At 37.4% G+C, this 24,140-nt stretch overlaps 1 protein-coding gene across 1 annotated transcript in view; it reads left to right on the forward strand.

Annotated features, from left to right (window-relative positions):
* Otc (ornithine transcarbamylase) overlaps window positions 1-24,140 on the forward strand; it is a 63,024-nt gene that overhangs the window by 24,739 nt on the left and 14,145 nt on the right. The window contains exons 5-6 of the mRNA XM_051177933.1: window positions 17,913-18,066; window positions 22,817-22,939. Coding sequence (XP_051033890.1) covers window positions 17,913-18,066; window positions 22,817-22,939 — 277 coding nt within the window. The remainder of the gene's footprint in view (window positions 1-17,912; window positions 18,067-22,816; window positions 22,940-24,140) is intronic.

The following is a 24,140-nucleotide window of genomic DNA, read 5'->3' on the forward strand; positions in this document are numbered from 1 at the left end:
AAATTGAAAAAGACAAGAGAAATCCACAGAGGCAATTGAACAGGAGGAGGGAAGTGAATCTTAATGACATCTACTCTGCAATATACACCAAACAACCCTTAGCGATTGGATCCTTTGCTTTTTGTAGAAGTTTCACTTTGGAAGATGCAAAGGCATTGTGTGGTGGTTGAATGACAGTGCTTGCCCTTTCTAGTCAAGAGAACAGTGCACATCTGACACTGATTGATGGCACTGCTTTTCCAATCTACCTGTCTGACTGCTTTGGGGGCTTGGAACAATAAAAAGTTGGTGGAAGATGAAACTGGGTGGAGATTCAATAGATGCAACCACCAAAAGATGGGAGATAAAAGCAAAACTGGCTGATTTCTTGATGGCTGTTACACGCAATTTCCAAAATATAACATGTTATTTCAAATGATTGAATTTTTTAGTTATTCAAAAACAATTGTTAAATGTCTGGTTTTTCTATTAAACCTTGTTTTAGGATTGAGAATCAAATGCTGATTAGGTCAAACAAGATCTTTGTTGGAGTGGGGATATGCACAATTCTATATTAAACAAATAAACAAGCATGAATAGCAGATCAGATTGGACGGTGTGCTAGGTTGAAGACAAGGCAGGGTGATTTGCTAGTGGCATAGACATTTCCTTACTCAGGTACTGACTACCTAAACATCTCAGAGTACAGTATATGGAATGTCCCTGAAGCTTACTCATCCATTTTTTATATCAAGCTATTTAGGCCTATTGAATAGCAACTCTGAGTTTTTTGCATGTCCATATTTCCTTAACTCCTTAGAAAGCACCATGCTGTTCCTTACTTCTATGAGTTTAAATTTTTCAGATATATCATATAAGTGGGAATTGCACCATATGGCCTTTTGTGGCTGGTCTATTTCATTGGACATGATGTCTTCTAGGAATAGCTGTACTTTTGCAAGTGGCAGGATTTCCTTCTTTGAGAGCTGAGTGACATTCCATTGTGTGTATATACTGCATTTTAATTTTCCAGCTATATGTTTATCTAATGGTTTCCACATCTCAATTCTTGTGGCTAATGATGCCAAAAATGTGAAAATACAAAGGTCTTTTAGGTCTTTATTTCAATTATTTTGAGTAAACGCCAAGAATTGTTAGTGCCAAATGATAGATAATTCCATTTTTAATATTTGAAGGACACTCCTTATTCCTTTCCCTAAGTCCAATACCTATTTACATTCTCACCCAGTATACAAGGCTTTGCTGTGTCCCATACCTTTACCTCCACTTACCTTTTATCTTTTGGATGCCATCCATTCTAATAGGTGTGAAGTGCTAGCTCAGTGTGGCTTTGCTTTGCCTTTCCCTTAGGATCATAGTGAACATGTTTTCATAATATATGTTGGCCAGTGTATAGCTTCTTTGCAGAAGTGTCAACTCACATGCTTTGTGCATTTTTAAAATTAGGGTTTGTTTTGGTATTGAGTTGTAGGAATTCCTTAAATATTCTGCATCTGACCCTTGTACTCAGATACCTGCTTTGCAAATACTTTTTTTCTTTTCTTAAAGAAAAGTTCTTCTGACTTGTTTTCCCACATTAAAATTTTATATTTAGTATCAAGCAAGATCTTAGAGATTAGTAGAAAAATATGCCAATGATGATTTTACAATTAATGAACAAATATTCTATTTTTCTTCTTGATTTGTAATAATATAACCTGTTTATCATACAACATATTGAGGATAAATTCTCCTTAGCTAAGCCTTAGTTGAATACTGGCTAATCTGAAGGTAGGTAAATTAAGAAAGACAATGAGTGCTGGGCGGTGGTGGCACACACCTTTAATCCCAGCACTCAGGAGGCAGGGGAAAATGGATCTCTGTGAGTTCCAGGCCAGCCTGGTGTATAAAGTCAGTTCTGGGACAACTAGGACTGTTACACATAGAAACCTTGTGCTGAAGCGCACACACACACACACACACACACACAGAGAGAGAGAGAGAGAGAGAGAATGAGAGAGAGAATGAGAGAGAGAGCATGAGAGAGAGAGAGAGAGAGAGAGAGAGAGAGAGAGAGAGAGAGAGAATCTGAGATTAACCTGTCCAGTGATATTGGGGAGAAGCTGCTATGCTGAACATTCTTAACACCATATACAGGTTCACTGATTCATTAGGTGGGTTCAGTTGCTTCTTGATCAAGATTTATGGCAATTGAAAACTACAAGAAAAATCACAAGATGAAGACTGAGGGTACAACTCAGTGAACCAGCATTTGCCTAGCATGTGCAAGGCAATGAGTTGCATCCCAACACTGAAAAAAAATTACAAAAGGAAAAGACATATGGGGTGAAATGTGGACCAGACTAGCCACAAGTTTCTAAGTCTTCACTGAGTGAAGTCAGGATGTACTTAAATCACTCATCAAAACAGTTCCCAAGGTGTGTGTGTGTGTGTGTGGTTTTTTTTTCTGGAGACTTTTCACATGAACACATTTAATTATTCCCTCAGGAAAACAAAACAAAACAAACAAAAAACAGAAAAACAGATTCCAGGGTTTTTATTGGGGTCTGGTCTCCTAAATGCTACATTTGAAGATGCCATCCCAGGTTCACCCTTGTGAGTGGGTCATTTCAAAGGATAACCTTTTCAAGACTGCTACATGGTTCTTTCCTACACAACTATGCTTTTCAACCTTGCTACCCAGGAAATAGTCCGAGGAAGTTTGGTCATAAACAATGACACCATCAAGATCTTCCTAATAATTTTCTAAACAATTGTCCCCTATTGTATTTCTTTTTCAAAGCATCTCCTAGAGGATAGACAGGCTCCCTTTCAGATGTTCACGGATAAAGGGATAGGTTCTCAGTTATCAAGCATCACTCAATTTAAAAACTGATCAGAGAACTTGAATTTATACTATACCATGCAAGGACAGTCTTAAACTTTGTCATTTCCTTAATGGAGCATGGATCATTGAAGGACTGGAATCTAACAGAACAAAATCTGTCCCACTGCTTCCGTGCCTTTCTCAAACTCCTTATTTGCAACTCTCTTCCACTACTTAATGTATCAGAAAACACAAAACAAACTTGTGGACGCTCCCTGAAATTTGCTTCAGATTTGAAGGTATTTTCAGATTCTCTGGTGTTCTACTGGGGTTAAGAGTTGAATTTTGTTCCTTGCTCTGAGATTGTACTTTTAGGTGTCATACCAGGAGTGACACTTAACTATGATTCCAGTCACTGATTCTTTGGAATTTTAAAGTCAGATGTAACTCAGCTACAATAGTAGGGCATTATCTCTCTACTACTAAGGCTTTGTGTTTCTTCCATAATGACAGTTGTTCATGCTAATGTTCTGAGCGTGCTACTGAAAGGTGTATAATGGCTTCACAGTCATTTTCATTTTAATACAGTACTTAGTGATATGGCTTCAAAAGTCCTATGTGCGAAAGGCTCAATATGAAAAACAAATAGTTTAGTTCTACTCTAATAGCTCTCACTGAAGATGTAATTTACTTATGGTAGTGATTGCTAAAGTGTTCTTCTGCTGATGGGACACTAAGAAAGCCAGCACGAATCACTATATTAGGTTTCTGCAGCTACCATAACAAATTGTCATAAAGTTAGAAAATGGCCTTCTTTATTCTTTCATAATTCTAGAGGGTAGAAACCCATATTCATGTGTCACTAGCATCTTGGTTTCCTTTCTGCTTTCTCCTAAAAGTTCTTCATATTTCTTGGCTTGAAGGTGCATCACATCACTTCTAAGTCAGCCTTCATTTTCTATTCAGCTCTTTTTCCTCTGTGTGTTTCTCTTTATCTTCTCCTCTTTTTTCAAAATAATATTTTTATTAATTTATTTTATTTTATTTTATATAACAAAGTCCAATTAAATGAAAACAAACATTTATACACAATATTTGGGAATCTGGGCATTGTTCTTTCCAAACTACTTCCTGCTGGTAAGGGGCGCTGTCATGGGGGATTCGAAGAAGATTCAGAAATCCTGGCTGTAGTCTGTAAGGCTGCTTTGTCCAGCTGTTTTGAATGTAGGATCACCTTGTACTCTGTTTCAGGAGGTCTGGCGTGATCAAACCACATTAGTCTGGAAGGAATCCACATCTTTTCATTTTCTGTTGAAACAAAATAGAAATCCTTTTCCCCAGTAACTTGTCCTTCAACTTAAATTTTGGAGTCAAAGCATTTTTTTAAATTTAATTTATTATTTTACATGTCAATCCCAGTTCCCTCTCCCTCCCTCCCTCCCTCCTTCCCTCCCTTTTACCCTCTCTGCCCTCTCACATACACTCTAACCACCCTCCCCTCCCATCCCCCCCACCCCAATTCCATATTTAGTGGAATGCAGGCAAGTGGATGGCACTTGAAGAAACCATCCTGAATGAGGTAACCCAGTCACAAAAAGAGGAACACAGTATGTACTCACTCATATATGGATTTTAGACCTAGAGCAAAGGATCACCAGCCTATAATTCACATCACCAGAGGAACTAGGATACAAGGTGTATTCTAAGAGATTCATATAAAGTCCCTCACAGAACTGGGAAGGGACAAGTCCCCCAGAGCTCAGGTGAAGTGGGGGGGCAGCGAATGGAGAGAGAAGTAGGAGAAAATGAGGGGGAGGAAAGGAAAACATGTGCGACCAGGAAGATTGAGCCTGGTTAGGAATAGAAGATAGGAAAAGAGAGAGAGACAGAGACAGAGAGAGAGAACATAAAAGAGGGAGCCAATATTGGTTTGAAGATAAAATTGAACACAAAGAAAGGTCTAGAGAACTACAAGACTGCTCCCAACTAACAATTTGAGCTTCCGTGGAAAGGCTATCATAAATGCCCTTCCTGAGAGTGAGATCAACAACTAACTTCTCCATGGAGCCCTCAACTAATGCCTGTTGAAAACAGGATCAAACACCCATACATAAACACTGAGTCGAACTAGAACCTAGATGCAGATGGAGAGGACAAGACCATGCGGCAGAAACACATAGAGACAGCTTACCTGAACAAGGAGGAGCTAAGGGCCACTAGACTGATAGCTGAGAAGCCAGCATGGGACTGACTCAGGCCCCCCTGAATATGGGTCTCAGCCAGAAGGTCTGAGCAGTCTAAGAGACCTCAGACAGTGGAGCCAGGATGTATCCCTGGTGCACAAAAGGACTTTGCGAACACATCCCCCATGGAGGGATAACTGCCTTAATCTAGAGACAGGAGAGACGCCCTAGTCCCTACTTCACATATCCTGTCAGATCTACATGACCCCAACTGGATGGCATTCCCCTACATATCAAAATAATTTTTTTGTTGATTATTTGGGAATTTCCCAGAATGCACCCAGATCACACTTTCTAGTCTGTCCAGGTCCACCCCCACCCTTGTGACCACACACACACACACACACACACACACACACACACACACACACACACACACACCAGAAGGAGGATAAGGAAAAGTAGGAGGAGGAGAGTTGAATTTGTGTTGAGGAGCAGTATCCATTGACTTTAGGATTTCTTTTACGTTAATAGCATTCATCTTAACTAATTTAGTCTTCAAAGACACTACTTGCAAGCATGCTCCGAGTTTCTGCATGTACAGATATTTTGAAGGGCTACCAGTGAAACCACTTTGGCCACATATACATTTATCCTTATAGCAGAATGGAAGATTTTCTTATCAGTACCATGCTGATACTTCAAACAGTAAACTTCAGGGAGGGATTTGAGCATGAGAAACAGTTGAAAGGAGCAAATCATCATCTTATTGAAAAGAATATTGTAAAAGGATAGACTTATTTTCATTAATATTTATGTTAGCATCATTAATATCAGAAAGGTGAAATTTCTTAGGCTTTTGGTAAAACATTTTCAAATTTACCCCCAACAATAGATAGGTGCCTAATTAGATGCTAATAAATTACTATGACCTATATGACATGTCCAAGACAGTTGTATAGCCTTGGTTAAATGGTCACAAAAGCCAATATCTTCAGGCTTGAATCATGCTGTATTCTTTTAAAGAAACCACAGTGTAGGGTCATGATCAAGGAATTTGAAGCAGGGCCAGTTTTGAATTCAATTCACAGCTTTCCCACATACTAGCCCTTATGGGTTGGTTCAGTTATTTCTGATTCCTAGTTTTCTGAATTGTAAAAGGAAAATAATATTTCATGAGTTTCATGAAGAATAATGGGTTCATGTTGTAAAGGACCTGGGTACAGAAGAAGTTCATGTAATGTTGATTTACGCAAGTTATGGTTTAACTCAATCTCAGGACACTCTATGACTCAACTCCAGTCATTTCTGTGGTTTCCTGGACAGCTTGCACAGACTCCACCCTGAAATTCCTAGGGTACATTGTGAGGAGGTCATTCCAAATACGGTTACACCTTAAATGCCCCCCTCCCACTGGAGTCCTCAGACTCAGAATCTAACATCTAAACCAAGACAATCTGATCATTGGAGGTAATTTCATAATGAAATAAATATGGCAATTGAATTCATCCCTAGTCTTTCAATACCAATCCATTTGACAAGATTATGTTTCCTGAAGCTATATATTTTTTGTTTCTTTATCAATCTTTATTAAGACAGTGCAAAGGGGCCAAGCTTATTTTAACCTGGTTAGAGATGCTAGAGGGTTGAGGTATTTTCTGTCCTGGAACATATTCATTAGAGAGTATTGATCATTTTACACTAGAGAGACTGACTGTGTCCTCTGTAGGGCCTTAGACTGTTTTGGAATTAAAAAGAAAGGAAGAAAGGAAATGTTCACATTGAAATTGATTACAAAGTTCTCACTGTTGTCACTATATACAACCAAATTTCCTCCCACTGTTTCCTGCTCAGCTTTTCAAGTAGTATTTGTCATTGGTAATTCACTGGAGTTCAGAAGGTACACAGTCTAGGTGAAAGTAGGATAGGGACCAGAGGAGGTATGAATTGCAGAACCCTATGAGACTAAACCTACATTTGCTTTTGGCTTTTGGCTTTTATAACCTCATAGGGATTTATCTTTACCTTACTGTGAACATCATAATCTTTGGCCATCCTGATTATCCCCTATATGATTCTTGCCTTTAGATAAATATACAAAAACCATGCAACCAGTGTTATGAAACTATATAAGCAAACCCTGGCATCTTAGGTATTGGAATATGGATGATTTTTTTTTAAGTTAGACTATGTCAGTATGTGATCACACACAGCTTGACTGAAAGTCACTTTGCCCTGGTGACATTTAAGAGCACCTTCCCTGTTCCTCCTCAAGTCTTTCCCCTTCACTTTAACATCAGCAAATCTCCAGGAAATTGTGCCCTGAGCAGTCTTTGATGTCTCCACCTCTTTCTGTCTTCTCAGGCACCTTGCGGCTGCTTTTCATATACCAGTGTAGATATTCCTCATCAATTTCTTGAGGGCATGAAAACTGCTGTGTGATTGTCTATCTCATCAACATCTGCTAAAGCCACAAGGTCACGCAGTAATTATACAGCCAACATATCATGAGATAATTCAAAAGAATTAAGAATTCTCCTGATAGATGAAACCAGTACAAAGCTGTATCTCATGAATGAATTGACAGTGTCTTGATGTAGGTTCTTTCTGTAGCTTATTCCTTTCTGTAACAAACTTGAGATTTACTTCCCACAGTTTAGCACTGTCTGATCATTTACTGGGAACAAATTTCTCCCATGCATTGGGAGTTTACTGGTTATACTCCCTAGCTATGTGTAAATCCCTGTTCTCCATTAACAGGTCCTAGTTTACTGAATATATTCCTTAGCTATGTGGAAGAACTATCAGGTCCTTGTTCCCCTCTCCATTGTAATCGCAGAGATATACCTTCCTGCAATTACCTTTATTTTATTAACAGGTATTTGGTCAGTGTTTAGGGCCCAAGCAAAAGGATCCCATCTAAGACATTCTCAGACATCCAAGGACACAGAATTACTACACACTCAAAGTTGTAATTTCATAGTTGCCTAGATGGATAGAAAAAATAAGCATGCCCTTGTCTTTACCTCACTGGTAGGTAGAGAAGTGATAACCTAAACTAACCCTGCACTAAAAGATTCTCAAACTTCTTGTTGTATTAACTCAAGATTCTAGCTCAGAGATTTACTGCTCCCTCCTGTTTCCCCTGAGAAGATAAAGACAAAGGTAATCAGCTCATTTGCTCATCCTCCGGGAAAAGTCAACTTTCTTGAAGACCAGTGCTGCCACTGAGGCCAGAGCACTGGAAGGCACCAGGTTTTGTTTCTTGTGCAAATTAAACTTAGACTCTCTCTTTGACCTACAGCCCTAAGTAACTGATGCTAAAAGTTTCTCCTAGCAGCTTTAGTTCATGACCCTGTGTGTAAATCTTATCAGCCTTGCTGACCCTGAGGAACTCAAGCCTCATATTGTGTTGTAAAAAAGAGTCACTGTTGCAAATGTATATATACCCCCCAAGAACTGGAGAGAGTTAGAGAGAAAAACAGAGAATTTGAGAGACAAAGAAACATGCACACACATACACCGCACACACACACACACACACACACACACACACACACACACACGAGAGAGAGAGAGAGAGAGAGAGAGAGAGAGAGAGAGAGAGAGAGAGAAACACAGAAACAGAAAGAGAGAGAGATCAGAGATCAGAAGAAGAATAATGAACATGCAGAGAAGCAATTGTGTGAGAGTCAATTCCCTTTTCCCTCAGATTTTAGTTCCTTTGCTTATTTGTAGTTCCTTGTTTTTGAACCCTGAGCAAAAATTTTAGAAGCTGAACTTTTAAAGATTTTGATAAGCGATAAACACCCACATTGTCTCTTAATATGTGCCTTAAAACATGACCTGTGTTTTTAAAAGTGTGTTCACTTAATCCCACAAACTCTGTACCAGACCTTCAGTGGACCACGGGAGACTTGACTATTCGGTTTTGTTTGGTTGTAAGGGTGTTTAAGTTAATTCCCAAATAAGTTTACAGTCAAGTAAAAGAAAAACATACCAAAGAACAGCAGATACTGTGCTCTGGAAAAGATTGATTTAGATCAGCCACACTTGGCAAGTATCTTTCATACCATCCTTTCAATGATCACTGTCCTGCATGGGTATGATAGTCATTATGGCATTCCTTTTTGGTGTCATCATTATTTTTTTAAGATCTACTGTATTTTATGCACACCAGATGAAGGCATCTGATCCCATTATAAATGGTTGTGAGCCACACTGGGTGCTCTGAATCAAACCCAGGTCCTCTGCATGAGCAAGTGCTCTTAACCACTGCACCACCTTTCCAGCCCCAGGGCACTCTTGACATACTGAACAACCTTCTTCCATTTTCATGTAGTTTAGCTTGGTTTTTATTATAATACTTTTTTTTATTTGTTCTTGTTTTCTAGACAGAGTTTCTCTGTGCAGCCCTGGCTGTCTTGGAACTCATTCTGTAGACCAGACAGGCCTCAAACTATAGACCCACCTGCCTCTGCCTCCTGAGTACTGAAATTAGAGGTGTGCAGCAGCACCACCCGGCTTATAATTCTTAATATTCTTCTAATTTAACATATTTATAAACTCAGGGATTTTAGTATATTTGAAAGTTTCAACAAACTGTTGAATAACATTTGTTATCCTGATGGATGTACATATTGTCCCATATTTGGAAAATGTGATGTATTCCCAGTTGGCTCATTTTGAAACAAGCCCCATCCATCATTGATGACAAAACATTCTAGAATATTCTCATTTCTTTAACAGGACCAAGAGTTAGCTATTAATGTAAGGGGCTTTATGCTACTTTCATTCTTTTTGTTTATTTGTTTGTTTTTGTTTTTTGTTTTTTTGTTTTTTGAGACAGGGTTTCTCTGTATTGCTTTGGAGCCTGCCCTGGAACTCGCTCTGGCTTCGAACTCACAGAGATCTGCCTGCCTCTGTCTCCCAAGTGATGGGATTAAAGGTGTGCACCTCTAACACCCAGCTCTTTCACTTATTTTTAAGATCATATTTGAGAGAAAATTTTTTTATGCCATGAGGAGGCCTTGCATGTGCTAAGTGAGTGCCCTGTCACTGGGTTATATCCCTAGCCTGCCCCTCCATCTTTGAGACATAGTTTTGGGATATATCAGTTGATAGACTTGAAATCAATATGTAAACCAGATTGGCTTTGAACTTTCAGTAAATTTACAGCCTCAGCATATTTCATTCTGGTATTATAGGCAAGCACCCACTACAACAACTAGACATTTTTTCTTTTGTTGAATTATAATTTTCATAAACATTTTAAATTTTTTATTGTTATAATCATGCAGACATTTATTTTCTGATTATTACAGTACAACTCCTTTTGATAAAAACCACTCAAAGATATTATTGACAATGATGCCTACTGCCATTATCCAGATAGAGTCAGAGTTAACATCGGTTGTCCTTTACCATCTTTCCATTGAAAGTCTTCAACTATTCCTTTTACTGAACAGAGAGGAACACATGATGTTTGCCATATCAACGATCTAGACGAAAATAGGATGTATAAATATTTTAAGCTATATCTAAAGTGGAGAAATTTCAATATTGGCTATTAACTACATATGGCATGATGGTGTGTATAGGGACATATTCAATATAGGAAATACAGATTTTGCCAAAACTGTTTTTGCTGTAATTGTTGGCAGAGGCCTGAGAGCATTTAAAAACTTGCAGGAACTTACTGCAAATCAAGCAAAACTCAATTTCCATTCAGTAGAAATGAAGAGAGACCAAAAGGAAAAAAAAATTTCACAGAGTCAGAAGTATTTTTAACTTGCTAGCCTTTCATCTGTAACAATCAAGATCTTAAGATGCTGAGGTTTTACATGGCTAAAGAGCTGCATGAAGCCCCCAGCTCTAGTTGCAAGCTTGTCGTTGTTTTCAGTGAGAGGGTTTGTTTATATTTTAGAATGATCTTTATTAGCATGGAAGCATAAAAAGAGCGATTTCTCTATTTCAAGCAACTATAAGCATGAATAAACCAGTGCCACAGACAAAATTATGAGTATTAATTACCTAAAAGTGTTTTCAATATCTTTTGTTCCCCCAAGTGTTTCTAATGTAAAATACATTCTGGAAACTGCTTCTCCCAATTGACCCACATCACAGCCACATCATTGGATGCCACCTGACCTGCACCTTTTGTGGCTAAAGGGGGACCAAATGGTATTTTCAATAAAGTTTTGACATAGTTCCTTTTTGCAATATTCCTTAGGCCAGCCTTTGTTTATGGTCCAATCTATTAACCACATGGATTTCTCAAACATTTTCCAATCGTTTCAGTAGAATACAGAATGCATTCCTGTAAATCACTTACTTTCAAAATTTGGTTACCAAAGCAAAACATAAGCAACCCTTGGGAGCTTGTTAGAAATGCAAACTCTCGGATCTGAAACCAGATCTTCTGAATGAGAAATAGAGCTGATGATGCTTTGCAAGCCCTCCTGGTGACTCTAATGTGCATTCAAATTTGTGTTTCTTTAAAGATGTGTATGGAAGTGCTGACTTTATAACTCAATGGTAGTGCACTTGTATAGCATGCATGAGGTCCTGGGTTCTATCCTTAGCACTACAAATAGAAAAAAAGATCCATATTGCTTATACAATCAAAGGTGTAATAAATGTAATAAGCAAACAACACATATCTCAAACATTTCAATATTGATTGCAATCAAATGCTTTCAACATTTTAAAGCACATCTTAATATTTCATATTTCTCTGAATGCTCTAAGCATTTTACAAAGGAAAATGTACACGTAAAATATCACATTGCTTATTTTGATGATATTTTGATATATAACATAGTCTTATATTTTGATGATAACATAGTCTTAGAAGTTAAACAATATTGGGCTGTATGTGCTTTTCTTATCCTCTCAGGGTTTAAATAATCTGACCAGGATGGAAAGGAAAAAAGTAATCTCAGGAACACAGGGGTACAATTTAAGTGGGTTGTTAAGCACTTGATCTTGATTCTGATTGGTTAGTGAGGACTGGTTGCTGAGATCATGGTGAATTGAACTCCATGGCAACTGGGCTATGTATATTGTTATCACAATAGTTTTCTCTTTTGTCATGGGGATGTTTGTTTCTTTTTGCTTCTTTAACATATCTCAAATGTCTTGGCTTATGCAATTAAAAAACAAACTTAATATTTTGGGGTCAGAAATTTAGAAAAGTTCCTTCCTTCTGAAGGTTCCAAGGAATACTTGAATTCTTGCCCTTCCCAGCTTTCAGAGGTTGCCCACACCCTTCAGCTCATCCCCAAACCTCTTACTACTGTATTTTCTTCCATTTCTCATCTCTTTTCTCTATCTTATAACGACATCTGAGCTTCTTTTAAGTACAACCCAGTAGAAATTTTTTCTCCCCAAATCCTTACTTTGACTATCTCTGTTCAATCCATTTTATGAAGGTTCTGAGGATTGGAACATGGGCATCTTTGCAATCCATTATTCTGTTTACCACAGGATCCTTATAACTATATTTCTTTTTTGTTATTATTACTATATTTCATGTTCATTCTGGAGTTTGCTTTTTATTTCTGACATTACTCTTTGCCACAGCCTTGTAATATACCACTCTTGTCCTCTCTCAATATGTTAAAGTATATACCTTGTTTCTTTGAATTGCGTTAGAATTAGTTAAGTCATGAAAATATTTCCCCTTCAGAGAAACAGGAAAATAAATCTGAAACTTTAGATTGACAGTTAAACTAAGTCATTATTTTAGAATAACAGTTCTATCCCATTTCTATGGGAAGTCCCATGAAAACTGATGCTAGTTAAGTTCTGACATCTCTGCTATTTCTCTTTTATAGAAGGCCACAAATGCTGACAAGCCCCATTTTTGGAACAGTTTCTACTGTTTCTAGGGCCAGTTGACTGACAAATTATGGGAACTTGTTATGGATTATGCAGGTTTAAAATATTAGATTTATGTGCTTAATATTCAGAAAATATATTTAACAAAAATCTCATAAAATATATATCTGAAATACTTGTTTAAATAAATTTAAATGCAGAGGTAATGTTCAATTCTCTGTCATAGTTCTCTTTTATGTTTGTTCCTTTTCTTCCTATTAATCCATTTCTTATAAGTACCACTGCCTTTTACAAATAGAACTTGTTTCATGTAATAATTTTTACTGCTATAAATAATTATAGATAGAAAATAGAAGCTCCTTTAAATTGACTCCCTCCTCATTAGCTGTGCCCTTGCCATTTAAAAGCCTCTCTTGCTTCCTGGCAACAATGTGATGTTACAGACCTGTTCTGATTTCATCCTGCCAAGGACATTGAATTGAATGTCCTCTAATGGGTCTCTTTCCATTTTTTTTTTAATGGAATAATGCTAAGACCAAACTGTTTGTGCTAAAGATGCTTGCAGGAATCTAGGGGGTAAAAAAAATAACAGTTTCTGTACTGTTGACTGTGGTAGCTGACTGACCTAAAATGAAAATACTTAATGTGTGTATAAAATCTTAATCCTTCCAGTCTATTGTATCATGCTGTTTTCCCATTCTTGCTCTTTTAACACAAGAGGGACTTTACCAGAATACATCAGGTTCTTTCTAGTATTTGAATAGCTGTAATAGATCTATAGTGAGACATGCATATTCCTGAAGTGTAGGGTACCATTTTGTCATGACAAACTTCCATTCTGATACTGGATTCTGCATGTTAATGAAGAGATTATCCCAAGTGGTAGCTTTCTTTGTACCCTGCATAAGGAATTAGAATGCAGATTTATTTCTGCTTTGTGTGTATGTGTGTGTGTGTGTATTTGTGTGTGTGTTTGGGGTGGGGGGATGTCTTACTGTATACCTAAGGCTTGCCTTGAATGGGTGGTAATCCTCTTATCTCAACCTTCTGAGTGCTGTACTCAAGGTGTGCACCACCATACTTGACTTTTCCCCTCAGTGCTGGTGATGGTGTTTTATTGATTTACTCTCCGAGTTCTTACTGGCAGCTTTTTTATTTTTACATTCCTTTATTGTGGTATCAAACTTGTAGAGCATATGTTAGCAGACATTTCATGAATTTATACCTCTCCAAAACTGCATATGTTGATTTTTGCTTTCTGAAGGCTGGTTTATTGTGTAACCACAAGATTCTACTCCCACGTTCTTTGTGATCATAGAGTGCAGAGAATTTTCTAGAGTATAATCTTCCCAAGATACATTACATAGTACTTGTGTACTCTAAATCTAGAACCATGTCCAGTACTATTGTCCTCCCATTTCAGTCACATATGTCTTCAAACCACACATATTTCCTCCCCATGCCTAGCTACTCTTCCACGCTGAGGTTGTTGTGGTTTGGATTTGACATATCTCCCACGGGTTCATGGCTTTGTCACTATTGCAGAAATGTTCAGAATTGAGACTTTGTTGGAGTGATTAAATCATGGGTGCTGTGACTCTTCAGTAGATTAGCACATTCATTTATGAATCATTAGCTGTTGGGTTAATAGGAGGTGTTGAAAATTTAGGAGATGAGACCTAGGCATCTGTATACACTGTAGGAACTCATGCATGTTTAAAGAAGTTTAAAACATGTTATATAAGTTCAAATATATGTCTGCATCTCTCTAATGGGGCTATAGGTACCACAAAATTAATTATCTTTAAATATGGACATAGTCATTGGTTATGATTTAGATCTTATTGATTTGTCTGCTTTCACTGAGTTATTTTTCCATAGTAGAATTAGAAATGTGCATTCTACTGGGAAGATTTGTATTATGATTCCTAAGAAAGGAAAAACAGACATAAAATTATTTTAACATTGGTATCAATGCCTTGGTTGTTAAACTTTGGAAGGTAATCTGAAACACCTAAGGGACTCAGAAATCATCCTGTATTTTTGGAGAAAGTTCTGCTAGTCAACAAACTACAGGTCAACAATGTCTCAGCTTATCAGATCTGTGGTTATCTGGTTGTTCTAATGCAGGAGGCTTTACTGGAAAATATTTACTGGTGAATCATTCTACATTCAGAAGATTTGAGATACCTTTTTATTTTAACTGACTCAGAAAGTATTCTCTACCATCTATTATAAGCTCTTACCTCAGAAGCATTTTTAATTCTTGATTTTTTTCTCTAACATGTTAGGATTCTAAGAAAAGAATCAATGATATTTTTAAAAATATGTTATCTTTGATTCCACTTTTCATAAGAACCTCAAACTTTAGTCTGCAAATTAGGGCATGAAGATCCAATTCCATTGAATATTATGCATCAGTAAATCTGGGTGGATGCTAAGGGTCCAGGTGCTACCAATACTGATATGAAGAACAGTGTGCTAGTTTTAGTTTTTGGCTTTAATTTAAAATTGGCATGTACTTGGAAATTAAATCAACCAACCAACCAACAAACAAAGAAACAAAAATACCATTGATCCCTAAGTAGCATCCCCTTGAAATTCTGACTTTTCTGACATAATGTATACTATGTAGAGAGAACATCAAAAAATTCAAAAGTGAGTGATTTTCATGTGGAGCAATATTTGAAATTCCTTGTCTTAGTACACCACCAAAGGATAACAGACACCATGTGTGTTTTCTAAAAATATTTTACTGATTCTTTAAGAATTTAATATAATATGTTTGATTATATAACTCCCATTCTTCCCTCTAATCCTCCAAAATCTACCCCACCTCCCAACTAACATACAACTTTTGTCTTATAAAAATAATAATCCACAGAATCCATTTTGTATTGCCCATATTACCCTCAATATAGGCCTATCCATTGGAGTGTGGTTTAAGCTACCAGAAACCACAACTAAAGAAAATTAACCCTTTCTCCCCCAGAACCCATCAACTGTTCCTATCTCCTCAGTGGTAGGGGCTCATAAACCCCTTCCTACTTCATGGTAGAATGTTGATTGCTTTAATTATGGGCAGGTCTTGTACAGACAACTACAATTCTTGTGAGTTCATGAGTGACCCTGTCGTATCCAGAGGACACGAATTTACTATGGTATTCTCCAACCACTGGTTCTCCCAATCTTTCCAATCCTGTCCTCTGCAGTGGTCCCTGAGCCTTGGGGAAGAGTGATATTGCCTAAACTATAAAGTGGCTTCTTATTCACATATCTCATGTTATAATACAGAATGTACTTCCATAGTTCAGAGGTACAAAATTTCTGGATTCCTCTCCTGAGGCCCTACTATGGAAAAGCTCCCATCCATAACAAAATTTGAAAAATCCAATTACAGAGAGGTAGAAGTGATGAGCAAAGGGGTCAAGACCAGGCTGGAGAAACCCACAGAATCAGCTGACCCGAACAAGGGGGAGCTCATGCACCCCAGTCTGACAGTTGGGGAACCAGCATTGAACTGACACAGACCCCCTGAGTGTGGGTGTTAGTTAGGCAGACTGGGCAGTCTATGGGGCCTCTAGTAATGGATCAGAATTTATCCCTAGTGTACAAATGAATTTTGGGAGCCCATCCCACATAGAGGGATACTCTCTCAGCATAGACACATGGGGGAGGGCCTAGGCACTGCCCCAAATGATGTGACAGACTTTGAAGACTACCCCATGGAAGGCCTCACCCTCCCTGGGGAACAGAAAGGTGATGGACTGGGGTTTGGAGGGGGTGATAGGAAAGGATGGGTGGGTACTAGAACTGGGACTGACAACCTTGTTTTTATGTAATTTACATGTAAATTAAAAAGGATAAAAAAGAGAAGTAAAGCAATAAAGCGAATTTCAGGCAGTTCAATTTATGGATTTTAAGGATTACTCACCACACCTCTTTATCTTCAAATGTTCTCTGCTTTATTAGAGAAGGGTAACAATGTATTATACTTATTTATTTTAAATACCTTTGAGTTACTAGTCAGAGAGTTGGAAATATTTTGTAGATAGATGTTTTGGGGAACTTTACTGATTCAAAAAAGACCTGGGACCTGGAGGGACAAGAAAAAAAAATCAGCAACAGAATCTAGGAATCATAGCTGTGAACAATCTACTCACATTTGAAAGAATCGAAATGCCTAGAAAATGTTTTTATGTAAGTATATCTTTTAATCTTTGATGCTGTAAGCAAGGGATCATGGGGGAATGCTTTACTTGAATTTTATTAGCACCAGAGTTCATTTTGAGCAGTTAGTACAGACCCACAATGAAGCAGACTTCAAGATGGAATTAGCCATACAAGACATTTATTAGAGGAAATACCCATGGAAGATAAAAGAGGTAGAAAGCCTGAAGGGATTGTGATAGAGCCTTCATAACAGCATGCAGGACTGACCTGTAAGGAAAACATAGGTAGAAGTAGGTAAAGCAAAGCAAAGACTAAATAGCCCAGCTTCATTCCCCTCTACTGAACTAAGCCATCGAATGGGAACAGCCTGTGGAGAAGGTGGCCTTGGCTTTCATGCTGCAGTTGTAAAAGGTATGCCATCCAGAGTCTGTCAGTGAATAGTCTGCTATACAGTTCATGTGTGTTTCCACAGCTGCTACATGGATACTTTATATTTTAAAGAAGCAGTAAAAAAATTCCCTCTGTGGGCTAATGTAAGAGAAAATTAGCAGTATATTAGGTCATTAACATTTCTTTGAATGTCTTCCTTTTGGTCTTCTCCCTTTAAACTCAGATAAACTGACAAACTGGCATTTATCAATTACAGCTTATTGTGTTTTGAGGATCAAATTGATTTCTTATCTCCACAAAAATGTAACATGGCTGATGGATAGGATGTGGATGGAACAACATCTGTTTTCTATAATGAGTACATATTTAGTGTTAGTTTTCAATCTGTCATGTTCATAGGTATATTGTAACACACATTTTCATTTGTTAGTACTCATTCATATATTTAAGGATATTGTATTAAAGGAGGGTTTATTAATCAAAACATGCTTAGAATGTCTCTTCTTGGTTTACCACAGGGTGTTATCTAGCATGACAGATGCAGTGTTAGCTCGAGTGTATAAACAATCAGATCTGGACATCCTGGCTAAGGAAGCATCCATTCCAATTGTCAACGGACTCTCAGATTTGTATCATCCTGTCCAGATCCTGGCTGACTACCTCACACTCCAGGTTGGTGTATTTCTGTGCTTTTCAAAACAGAAAAAAAATTGCAAATAATTCTTGACTATCATCAAGTGGAACCACTTATTTAAATGATGTTGAATCATTATTATGAATCACTTCTCAATCTCTTGAAAAATAATTATAGCATATATGTGAGTACTATAGATAGAGAAAACAGTCAGTGCATTGCTATAAACAGATTGTATGACACTTTTCATCTCAATCCCATTTCCATACCCCTTCTAGCCCCCCTCACATCTTCTCTTCTTTCAATCACTTTGCTTTCTGTGCTCCATTTAACAATTGCAACAAGGGTTGCAATTACATGTAGAATTAACACTACTTAAGTGAATCTGCTACTTAAGATTGTCAACTTGGTAGCTAGGGTCTAGAATCACCCAGAAGACACACCTCTAGATTTGTCTGTGAGGGACTGTCTACACTAGGTCAACTGAGGTGGGAAGAGCCACATTAACTATGGGCAGCACTATTCCATTACCTGGGGTCCTGAAGTGGAAAATAAAGGAGGAAGTGAGCTGAATACTGTTACTCATCTTTCTCTCTCCTTTCTGACTATGGATGCCATGTGACCAGCTGCTGCAAGCTCTGGCTGCTTTGACTTTCTCACAATGGTAGAGTGTATCCTTTAGCCTTTGAGCCAAAAATAAGACTTCATTCCTTCCTTAAGTTGCTTTTGCCAGGTATTGCAATCCAGCACTGTGGAAAGTAAGTAATACAGTGATCTGACATTCACCAGACTTTGTACATTTGAAATGAAAATCAGGGGAGTTCAGTGCAGATGCTTGAGATGGTCTATTATTGGTTAGTAATAGAAAGAGGGAAGCATTGTCTGTCTTTTTATAAAATAGATTAAAAATAGAGTGAAGAATATGTAGATGTTATAGAGTTAACGGTCTCATTCAGCCATGTGCTTTCATTTCACATCAGGAACTTGAGTAACTTTTAAGACTGATGTTATTTACTTAGACACAGCCCAACCCCGGTGTTTTTCTCTTGGAATCTTAACAATCAGGGGTTCTGTGTTTCTGAATGATTTTGAGGAGACAGGACAAATTGGATATGTTCACCTTCCTTCTCATTTGAATAAGCTAGGAAGATTGAAATGAGAGATCAAATACAAAGAAATGCTGTTTAGAGATGAAAATGAGATCCACACAGAAAACAAAATACTGAAGTCAGATGGGTAGTTGCTGTTTTTTTGTTTGTTTGTTTGTTTTTTGTTTTGTTTTTTTTTTGTGAAACCTTACATAGATACTAGGTGGATTCATGTTTCTTCCTGGAACTTTATCACTGGTAAATCATGAGCTCATTGGGGGCAGGGATGAGCTGTTCTATTCATCATAGGGTTTCCTGCTGGTCCCTGTGCAGTGCTTTCACCAAGGTGACACCAAAATAGGGTTTTGGTGACTAAAAAGCATGCAGTGTAAGTGAGATGAACCTGGCTTTACATCCTAAGTTAGCCACGTGGTAGTTCCATGATCTCTAAATTACTTAGTCTTCCTCCATTTATGATCTTTGCAAATACTTAACTATTTTACGCCTACAGAAATTTCAAGACAAATAAAAACTGGGGCTGGTATAGTGGCTCCATGAGTAAAGGCACTTGTCACCAATCCTCATTATCCAAGTTCAATTCTTGGGAGTCACATGGTGGAAAAAGACAACTAACTGGGGAAGTTGTCCTGTGTCAATCACCTCCATAAAATACATATTTTTAAACTTAAATAAACAAAACTGAAAACCAATTATTATGTGTACATTATAATACTTTATCATAATTTTTTTCTTTTTTGGTATTGGGGATGGGATACAGATGGGATCTATGGCCCCATGCATGCTTGAAAAGATCTTTACTAGTAAGTCCCATGTTCAGAGCACTTATGTCAAATTCTAAGGTGCTGAAGCAATTACTTTGGATTTATTTATTGTTTTAAAATGAAATGATTGAGCTGAAACCAAATGTGTGCATTTGAAATGCAATTATATGATTTGTTGATTTCTAGTTTCTTGAAAAAAATATACATATACATATATACATACATATGATATTAGCCCTCTGTCAGATGTGGAGGCAGTGAAAGTCTTTTTCCATTTTGTAGGCTGCTGTCTTGTCCTATTGCAGAGCTTTACTGTTTCATGAGGTCCCATTTATTAAGTGTTGCTCTTAGTGCTTGTGGTATCAGTGTTGTGTTCAGAAAGTTGTCTCTTGTGCCAATGTGTTCAAGAGTATTCCCCACTTTCTCTTTTATTAGGGTCAGTGTATCTGGTTTTATGTTGAGGTCTTTGACCTGCTTTGGACTTGAGTTTTGTGGGGGTGATAGATATAGATCAATTTGCATGTCAGTGTCCAGTTAGATCAGCACCATTTGCTGAAGATGCTTTCTGCTTTTCGTTGTGTATTTCTGTATTCTTTATCAAAAATCAGGTGTTAATAGGTGTGTGAATTTATATCTAGGTCTTCAGTTAAATTCACTTGATCAAACTATCTGTTTTGATGCCAAAACCATGTTGTTTTTACTAATATAGCTCTGTAGTTGAGTCAGAAATCAGGGATGGTGATGCCTCTGGAAGTTCTTTTATTGTTCAAGAGTGTTTTAGCTATCCTGGGTCTTTTGTTTTTTTTCCATATGACATTGATTACTGACCTATAAAGGTCTATAAAGAACTGTTTTGAAATGTTGATGGGAATTGCATTGAATCTGTAGATTGCTTTTGGTAGGGTGGCTATTTTTATTACTATTTTTCCCTTCTACTAGTGTCACCTTAATTGCTTTCTTAAAAGACTTGAAGTTTTTTTTTTTTTTTCATACAACTCTTTAATTTGCTTGGATAGAGTTACCCCAAGATATTTTATACTATTTGTGACTGTTGTGAAGTGTGTTGTTTCCCTGATTTTTTCTCAGCCCATTTATCATTTGTATATAAGAGGACTTTTGATGTTTTGAGTTAATTTTGTATTTGGCTACTTCACTGAAGTAGTGTATAAGCTGTAATAGTTCCCTGCTAGTTGTTTTCCTCTTGCTTGTGTATACTATCATATCATCTGTGAATAGCAATACTTTGACTTCTTCCTTTTAAATTTGTATCCCCTTGCTCTCCTTCAGTTTTCTTATTGCTCTAGCTAGAACTTCAGGTACTATATGGAAAGAGTGGACAGACTTGTATTGTTCCTGACTCCAGTGAAGTTGTTTTGAGTTTCTCTCCATTTAATTTGGTGTTGGCTATAATCTTGCAGTACATTACCTTTCTTATGTTTATGTATGTCCCTTTTATCCATAATCTGCCCAAGACTTTTATCACGAAGAGGTGTTGGACTTTGTCAAATTCCTTTTCAGCATCTAATAAGATGATGATGTGCTTTTGGTTTTTTCTTTCAGTTTGTTTATATGGTGTATTACATTGACTGATTTCCATATGTTGAAATGTTGCTTGGTATATTAGTCTGGGATGGCATGTGTGGCCTCTTAGGGTCTGCATGACATATCTCAATGTCCATCTACAGTCCAGGATCTTCTGAACTTTAGTATCTCCATTGAAAACTTGGGTGTAATTCTAATAGGTCTGCCTTTTCCCCTTGCAGCTTTTAAATATTCTTTCTTTTTTCTGTATATTCAATTTTTGTTTGTTGTGTTTTGAGGGGACTTTCTTTTCTGGTCCATTCTATTTAGTGGTCTCTATGCTTCTTGTACCTTTATAGGCATCTCCTTCTTTTGACTAGGGAAATTTTCTTCTATGATTTGTTGAAGAATTTTTTTGTGTCTTTGAGCCAGAATTCTCCTCTTCTCTTCCTATTATTCTTAGTTTTGTCTTTTCACAGTGTCCCAAATTACCAGAATGTTTTAGATTTAACATTTTCTTTGACCTAGGTATTGATTTCTTCTATCCTGTCTTTAAAGCCTGATATTCTTTTTTCCATTTCTTTTGGTCTATTGGTGATGCTAGATCTAGAGCTCCTGTTCATTTGCCAAGACTTTTTAATTTCCAAAATTCCCTCAGTTTGTGTGTGTGTGTGTGTGTGTGTGTGTGTGTGTGTGTGTGTGTTTTATTGCTTCTATTGCCATTTTCAGCTGTTAAACAGTTCTGTTCATTTACTTAAACTGTTTGCTTTTTGTCATTTCTTTAAATAAAGGATTTATTCATTTCCTCCAATTTTATTTTGTTTGTCCTCCCCTTGATGCTGTTAAAGAATTTGTTCATTTCCTCTTTATGGACCTCTAGCATCTTCATAAAGTTGGATTTAAGGTGCTTTTCTTATGTTTTAGCTGTGTTGGAATATTCAGAGTTTGTTGTAGTGGAATGAATATCTGGTTTATGGTGGTGACGTATTGCATTGGCTGTTGTTGGCTCTCTTGTTATCCTGGCATCTAGGCATCTGGGTTTGGAGTGATTATAGGTCTAGATGCTGACTTCCGAGTTTGTCTTTGTTGGATGGTTGTTTTGTTCTTTGGTGTCTGTGTACTCTCTCATCTCTTGTTCAGAGTGGTTTTTGGTTGAGTAGAGGGTCTCCACCCAGTTAGGGGATGGACTTCTCATCAAGCTATTAGAACATTTAAGCTTCTGCTTTTGGATTGTATGTTCGTGTTTTTTAATTTAATACAAAAATAGAATTTACACACTCCAAAAAGACACATTTATTGCGAGTGAAAAACTATTTCCTTTATCTTAACTCTATTAACTGTTCCATAAAATGAGTTTCCTCCCCAGTGCTAATCTCCTTTACCTCTTGTTTTTTTAGGAACACTATGGCTCTCTCAAAGGCCTTACCCTCAGCTGGATAGGGGATGGGAACAACATCCTGCACTCCATCATGATGAGTGCTGCAAAATTCGGGATGCACCTTCAAGCAGCTACTCCAAAGGTAGGAAAGCTTTCTGCCCTGAAAGAACTTCCTTGTTGATTAGATGCTATTACCCAAGCCTCTGATCAAGGACAGCACAGCTGAGGCCACCCAATTTAAGGTATATTACTAACATTTCTATTGAATGGCTATCTGGCTTCTTAAGAGCCCAATTTTCCATTTCTGTAGAGGAAGCTAGTCTTGGCTGATGCTTTTTATTCCTCTAGTCTGTGATAAAAGCACATCCAAATTATGCCTTTGAATGCCCTAATACTAGTCATTATGATGACTGACATCTTTGTGTATTATCACCACACAGGCTGAAAAACACAGTGGAAAGCAGACAATGTAGGATCCTTAGTGCTTGGAAATGGAACTGTAATCTCTCCAATACAGCAATTTGATTAAAAAAAATTAAAGAAAGAAAAGTCAGTCTTCTGTGAAGGGCATATTGCTGGTATCCAGCTTAAAATTTCAAACCTCCTCTCTGGGGTCTTTTGGGATTTTTAAATCTGAGTCTCATGTGCCTGTGAAAACTATCCCTACATGTCTTCTATTCTGATTATACACTTTCATAGACTGTATGGGAAGTCCACTCTTTCATTTCTTAACTCTTGCTATATAAGGAAATGGTAATTGTTGTTGCCTCTATATAGAACTAGAAGCTTCAATAGTAGAGGTAAAAGGGAGATTTCTCTCTCCCCAGGGGGAAAGTTTGCTGTTTCTCAATAGTCATATTTGTGGCTCATTCTGACCTGAATATAGGGAACTTCAAATTTTCTCTCTCTGCTTCTGCTTTTTGAATTTAATGCTTATTTATCAACTACCAAGAACCTTAATTACATCATAAAGATGACTAGCTGAAGTTTTTGAATAGTAATCACCCAGACCTTGAGTATCTCATGCACATTTCACCCAAACCAAACCTGACCACTGTTTTAGGCTAAGTTTCCTCCTAAAGTATCCCTGGTAGGGATTTAGGAAACTTACAGGAAACTAGTAAGAGAAGATCAGGGAAAGGAACTAATCAAAGAAGGGTACCATTTGCGGGAACCAACCATCCTGGTTTCTCTAGACCTGAGGTATTCCTGGAGATGAGAGACATTAAATGCTAAAATTTCAAGAGCATTTGGGAACCAAGCATGATTTGGTCATCTTAGCACCCTGATGTGTCCAGTCCAACAAAAAGAAGCTTAACTTGATACAACAAGCAAGCTCTAGA

This window comes from Phodopus roborovskii, unplaced genomic scaffold (genome assembly GCF_943737965.1).
Source record: "Phodopus roborovskii unplaced genomic scaffold, PHOROB, whole genome shotgun sequence".
Taxonomy (NCBI): Eukaryota; Metazoa; Chordata; class Mammalia; order Rodentia; family Cricetidae; genus Phodopus; species Phodopus roborovskii.